Source organism: Gastrolobium bilobum, unplaced genomic scaffold (assembly GCF_033153095.1).
Source record: "Gastrolobium bilobum isolate Gb01-03AN ecotype WA unplaced genomic scaffold, APGP_CSIRO_Gbil_v1 utg909, whole genome shotgun sequence".
NCBI classification, from domain to species: Eukaryota; Viridiplantae; Streptophyta; class Magnoliopsida; order Fabales; family Fabaceae; genus Gastrolobium; species Gastrolobium bilobum.
In genome coordinates this window covers 37,698-44,872 of record NW_026895707.1, presented here as the reverse complement: position 1 = coordinate 44,872, position 7,175 = coordinate 37,698, and the positions used below count along the sequence as shown (strand labels likewise).

The window sequence follows — 7,175 nt, the reverse complement described above, 5'->3', positions numbered from 1 at the left end:
TCACTTATGGAGTTTGGGGGAGCTTTTCTATTTTCTTTTGTTCTTGATTTTGCCATGTCCGGCTAGTTCTTTAAGTAGTTAGGGTTAGATGGATTTTAGTCGATTTATTATGCTTTGAATAATTCGTACGTTAATTTTCCTTTTTATCATGAATGAAGTTATCTGTTTTTAATGCTTTATATAGGCTTGAATCTTATATAATGATCATCGGTAAATGCATGACAATAGGGATGTTGGTGTGTGACCCATATCTGATAACTTCATCATAAACGCTATGATTCTAGGGATAGACATAGAATTTGCGTAACCTTAAGATTCTTGAACTTAATGCTTGCATTCTTGGGGAATAACCGGGGAACTAGGGTTCTTTCAAGTTTGTAAAGGTTTTAGGGTAACAAGGGATTGAGCTCTAATAACACGCGAAAGAATTGGTTAGATTGATATTAAGGACGGTTAACGTAAAGAAGGACTTCGAATCATAATAAGGAGATTAAAGGAAATCGAACCCCTAGCTACGTTTTTATTTTATTAGTTAAATCACATCTTTAATTTCTTGTCTTTAATTCTTGCAAGTAATTAGCTTAATATTTAATATTTTAATTTTGCAATTCAAATCCTGTTTCTAAATACACTTTCGATTGTCCAACTAAGTTTGCGATAGTGAATTAGTGCTTGAACCGTAATCCTCGTGGGAACGATCTCTTACTTAATCATATATTACTTGTACGATCGGTGCACTTGCCGTGAGTAGCAACAAGTGGAAATAGCAAATATGGCTGTGAGAAAAGCAAAGAATAGAAGAAAGAACCCTCCAGCTGCTGCTAAAGAAACCACGATGGCATATAGAGTTACAGCCACAAAGAAAAGCATAAGGACAACAAGTCCTGTCAAAGCAACAAGAGTAATTGCCCCAACCTGCACCAATGTGTAATATACATTAAATTAGCAGCAAGCATCAAAGCCATTGAATTTGAACCAATCACAACACAACTATTTGTTTAATTAAAAGAAAAGAAAAAGAGAGAGATAGTCATTTGAACGAACAGTTTGTGGTAGGTCAGGTCCGGTTACTCTGCAATGTAGCGAAGAAGAAGCAAATGAATCAGAGAGAAACCCCTTCATAGGATAAAGCAAACTTGGGCATGTTCTGGGTTGGCTGTGATTCAAACTGATTCCATAACCATAACCGTAACCTCTTGTAGTGCGGATTGGGGAGGTGGTGGTGATGCCAGAAGCCCTTAAAAGCGAGCGAACTCGATTGCGACTACCATTAACAATGCTGGATCTGGCATCGAGTTGAAGAAGGTGCTTAGACGAACAAGTAACAGCAAGCATTCAAAAAAAGCATTTGAATGAATGTGACTGGGTAGAAGGAAGAAAACGGAGAAGAGAAGAGGGTAAAAGAGTTTGTACAAAATCTCGGTCGCTGGATAAAATTGTAATTTAATGATATCAAAAAAAATATATACAAAGTAGACAAAAAAAAAAAAAAAAAAAGTGTGGAAAAAATAACTTATCCCTTAAATATAAACTAAATAAATTTTGAGGATTGAGAGTTTAGGTTAGGAATAAAAGTTTCCTCTTTGATGTCTCATCTTAATATTATCACATAATTTAAATCATTTATAATTTTAAATGATTATCACGTTAATATTTAAATTTATTATTAAAATTAATCAAGATTCTATGTAACTCTAATATGATATTAGCTAGCCGAATTAGATAAAAAAAAAACAATAATATGATATTAACCATTGATTTGTTTTTAAAAACTATAGGGTAGTGTTTGGTTGAAGGTTTATTTTGGGATTGATGAGAAAGTGTAAGTGGATATTGGAAAATACCACGTTTGGTTCAGGTTTTTTCAAAAAATACCAGGCAAATAGGATAGATGGAAAAATGACTTTTGTGTTGATTTTTGGATAAAATTCACTGTTACAGAATTCCATTTGAGATGTGGTATTTTGAGATAATGGGGAAGTGAAAAAACAGGTGCAAAGTTTCTCCCAAACATAGATTTTTCATATTTAAATAAATTTCCCTGGTAATATTTAGGTCAACCAAACAACTTTTTTTACATTTTCCTACCAAACTCACTTTCCAACCATTTTTCTATCAATTACATTTCTCTAGTAAAAAAAACTTTCTCCCAAACCAAACACTACCTAGATGACTCAAATATATTAAAATGAGATATGAGAAATTCGTTCTCAGAGGGCAAAAGAAAAGCTATTTATAAAAGAATCTTTGAGAGGGAATAAAATCTTATGTCGTCTTTCACTGTCTTGAATTATGTAATTTTCATGGGCGTTTGGTAGAGGAGAATTTTTTTTTGTCTGAGAATCTCGATTTTCAAAAATATAATTTTTATATTCAGTTTACGATAATATTCGGAAATTTAAAATTTAAAAAAATTCAGTTTCCCGAGAATTCGGTCAAAATCCTTGTACCAAACGCCTAAAAAAATTTGACAAATGACACCGGTGAAAAAGGTAAATCTCTCTTATTGATTTTTTTTTCCAGACTTACTGTTATATAATCAGAAGAATATGATTGAATTAAGGACATAGGAACAGTGTTTTAAAACCCGGCTCGGATCGGCCGGGTCGACCCGGGACTCAGTGACCCGGTGGGTTTTCCGGTCCGAGCAGGTAGTTGGACCGCTTCTGTAGTCAACCCAGATTGGACCGGTTGACCCGGGTTAGACCGATTATTCCTTCTTTTTTTTCTTTTGGTAATTTTTTTTGGTTGATAAGAACTATTGAATTAAATCATATTCATATTTTATGATGAATATGATTAAAAGTAAGGTGAAAATAATAAGGTATTTTAGATTAGTGCAGTTCGTTTATGTAATTTAGTTGTATCTTATAATGATCTCATGAATTTAAGTGGTGATAAACACTTATGGTCTCATGATCTCATCTCAACGGTGGACACTTTTTTTTAGTGTATATTTCATGCATACTATTTGTTATCATGATTTAATTTATCCGTATCATGTCAAGCACAAAAGATGCATTTAACTTATATTGCAATTTTAATCCAATATTAGGATATGGTCTAGAGCTAGAAGCTTAGAAGTATATAATATTTGCTATCATCGAAAATCAATTTATTTTTTGATGCTCATTGATAGTTTTCTCATGTGAATTTTTATTAATATAAATAATATTTTTATACTTTTAGTATGTGAACAGTAAATCCGATTCAACCCGATTGAACCAGTGATCCAGTAACTCAGTACCTCAACCAGTTCGATGACCGGTCTGAGCTTTAAAACACTGCATAGGAATGAGATAAAGAAATTTGGTTCCGTGGGGCATGTAATGATGGGCAGTGAGGTAAATCCAACAACCCCAATGGTCATTGGGCCCATTATTGTTGTTTTCTTTCATTTTCCGATTTGGGTCCAAGCCAACAACTGGCTGTGTAAAAGCCCATGGGTTTTTTGCGTTTTCTGAACAGTAAGTACTTCTCTCTTTTCTCTACCAATTTATGAAATGCTTTTATTTTTATTTGAATAATTTCCTTTTATGACATCATTTTTAACTGATTGATGTTGTGTAACTTTATAATGTGAAGTTTTACGGAATCTTGATTTGAAGTAATGTCAACGTTGATTTCTCATTTCGTGTCCTTTTTCAAGAATTTGAGGCTTAAATGAGACAGTACTGCTCCATTCGTGTTCATATATTCCACCCTGCTCTGATTTCAGGTCTCTCTAGAAAAGACCATGGGGGCATATGTAGCATGACCTAACCAAGGCAAGTAAGAAAATGGACAAAAATCCAACTATTGGAGATAGCTGTGACAAAATAAGCCAAGAAATGCCTTGAAATAGGGTTATGATCCAACTCCAATATTCTCCAAATCAGATTGAAAATTTATTTCTGGTTTTTAAAGTATTCTCTTTTCTACTTTCTATTTGGTCTTTTTCATCTTCCTTGGTTGGTCAATATAATCCACAGAATAAGAAGCAAAAGACACAGAAGACATACTGGAAGCTCAATAATTACAGTGAACGAAAAACATGATTTATATGACAAGCACAGAAGCTCCAAAACTGTCCTCCCAGAGCTCTTGTACAATGAGAAACTTACAGAGCTAAATATCAAAGAAAGAACTCCTAAGATAAAACTGAAGGTGAAAGTAAAAGGAAATCCAAGGATAGTAATCAATCTAGCTATCATGGCCCCTTGCATGCATGTCTTATTTTACAAGAATATAAAAATAGAGCATACAACTCAAGGCCAGATATTATACCAAATAACCTCCTTCAGAGTTTCAATGTCAAATCTGGTGTTGAGTTCTTTATGTCTACTGGTGGATTTACCTCACTAAAACTCAAGTCTGTACTTGCAGTTAGTATGAAATTCTGATGACTATCACCTGCCTCTGCAACCTGACGGAAACTACCAGGCCACAACAAATCTGACTCATCATCCTCCAAGAATATTGGAAGGCCAGGATATTCTTGCTCAAATCTTGCATTGCTTTTTATCTCGGGAGGCCTCATTGTTGGTGGGAAAACATGGTGCATTGAAGAGTGTGCCTTTATCCCTAAGGTCCTGTAAGAACCATGCAGAGGAAGAGATGCAAGACTAGCATACCTCTCAGTAAAAAAACCCATTCGCATTGCCCTTTTTGCTAATGTTCTTTCCCTCTTGTGTGCATTCTGGTGTCCACCAAGAGCCTGAGAGCTTAAAAATTTGCGTTGACAGTAATTGCAAGGGAAAACTCGAGGAATGGTTGCTGCTGTAGTTTGAGAGGCAGGTTCATTGCTGCTCTCACTAGTGCTTGAGAATGAGAATCCTATTGAATCTCTTGTCCCAAACTCATTATTCTTGAAGTTGAGAGTTAAGTCAAGTGAAATAGCATCTAAATTTGGATGAATCCCTATTGGGTTTGTGAGGTTGGAAGAGTTAGTGAGGCTGTTACTACAAGGACCTGCAGAAGTTTCTTGAATTGATACATTGGAAGCAACCTGGCTGCTAACTTCAGATTCATATTCTGCATAGGCCTCCAATTCAAGATCAAATTTTGGTTTCATGATTTAACCAAACAGGTGCATCAATGAACCACCAGAATAATCAGATTAAGATCTATTTCAGAGCTTGCTGTAAAAGATTTATTTTATCCTGCAATTAGGTGCACCATGAAAACGCATCAGCAGCTCATATTTAGCAATCATCAAAACAATAAATTCTTGAGTCAATGATTTACATTGGTATTTGATGCCGTGAATGATTACTAGTCACAAAAAAAACATATACTTTATCTCTTCCTTCGTTGAAGCCAATTAGTCATGGCATAGATCATAGATACACATTCATGTATTATGTCATGAGATTTAAGTGCCTTGAAAATGAACTTTGGCTGCTGAAAAAGCATTCCTACTAGGTGCTTGCTTGTTTTACAATAAGTTTGGCCAGCCCAACTATAAAAGATACAAGCGCTAAATAATTGCGGGGGGGATTCTAATTGAAGGTAAAATAGGTTCTATATACAGTAAAAGCCATTGGTACCAACAGATGGGTTGGTTGAATAACAGTAGCCATAGCCCCATAGCTAAAAATACCAACAAAACCAACTCCCAAGGGTAGCTCACTTGGCAACTGAGCTCCCAAGGGTTTGCTTGAGTCAGGGGTTCAAACTCTGCCTCAAGCAAATTCTTGGAAAATCTTTGGGGGCCAGAGGATGTGTCTCTCTCCTCGAATAGGAGATTAGTCTCATTCTTCTTCCGGTAACGAAGCTCAATACACCTTCTGTTCCAATGAGGGGCTAGCCTACAGGGCCGTACACCGAGGGCAAGGTGACCGGAGGAGGTTGAACTGGGATACCTCCAGGTTATACCAAAAAAAAAAAAAATACCAACAAAACCATTTTTTCCTAGTATCTTTTTGAAATTATGAAGATTTGAATCATGATAGAATCAGTAGCAAAATGTAATGGTCAACTATTCTATTTAATTATTTTCACACAAAAAAAATCAACTATCCTAGGATTTTGATCCAGAGGAGGACTGTCGATGAATCACAAATTAATTACATGAATAAAGTAACTAATCCTGACTGGAATCAATATGGAATAGAGATAGGAGATTCTTTCAGATTATATATTTCCAAGAACTTATGGACTTAGAAGTTTTAACACCATAACCTTGATGAAGGAGAGAAAGAGAGAGAACGCAGCACCCAGTTTAAATTTGAGCTCTATTAGATTGTAAGTGCAAGTCAAGATTTAGAGACAAAAAGAGGTAGAATGACCACCATTTCAGCAGACAAGACAGATAAAAACCAAAACATTAATATGGAGAACTAACAACAACCTCATATCCAAAACCAAGAATTGCATGCAGAAACTTGTTTCATTTTCATCCTCATTTTCACGGATTTTAGCATGAAATCTACCTGGATTTTCATTCTATATGAACAAACACAGTTTCGCAACAAAGAAAGGCTTACTTTGGAGCCTTTGAGAGAGAGACAGAGTTTGGTGGTGGCAAAATGGGGGAACTGATGGGATGATGTGAAGTTTGAGATTGAATCCACAAACCATTTCCTTTATCCAGTGATCCTACCTTGTCTAATAACCAAGAAAGACTTTTAAGGCAAGGAAAACTAAAATAAGAAGACAACCAGAAGTTAAGTGCACAGAATAAAGATGACAGTAAAAGAGTATTATTGTCTACCCTCTCAAATTTCAAGATCAAGTGAAAGTGGCTTGCTTCTGAGATCACCTAAAAACTGCTTTGGAATTGGAGACATCTGTTTCCAGTGTTGCTTTTCTTGCTATGACTGATTATGAGAAGAAAATCCTGGTTCTTGGGTTTTCTATGTTTTTGCAACACTAATAGAGGGTAAGGTGAGAGCTTAGATGTCTTTTTAATTCAAAGGTTTAACTGAAAGGAATAAAAAGTAAAGGAGAAGTAAATGGGGACAGAGAGACTGAGATGGTGGGTATTTATGTTTAATTAGGAGAGAAAAAAAAATATAAAGGTAAGAAAGGAGGGAAGGGTGTCGAACAGAAAAGTCAGAGGAGGAAAAGGAGGTTTTGGGATATATAAAGAGAGTGAGAGTGAGAGTGAGAGGATACAATTAATTACGAGTTATATTTACAAATTTTTTTGTTTATAAACTTTTATAAATTATACTATTTTTTTTTGAGAAAAC

The 7,175-nt window shown here is 35.1% G+C and overlaps 1 protein-coding gene across 1 annotated transcript; it reads right to left on the bottom strand.

Moving 5' to 3' along the window:
• Window positions 1-4,148: 4,148 nt before the first annotated feature.
• On the bottom strand, window positions 4,149-6,888 carry LOC133293319 (zinc finger protein 4-like). The gene is made up of 3 exons (XM_061491869.1): window positions 6,695-6,888; window positions 6,468-6,588; window positions 4,149-5,141 (listed from the first exon to the last, which is right to left on the bottom strand). Exon 3 carries the CDS (start codon window positions 5,051-5,053, stop codon window positions 4,280-4,282), a length of 774 nt encoding a protein of 257 aa, XP_061347853.1. The 5' UTR covers window positions 5,054-5,141; window positions 6,468-6,588; window positions 6,695-6,888; the 3' UTR covers window positions 4,149-4,279.
• Window positions 6,889-7,175: the final 287 nt, after the last annotated feature.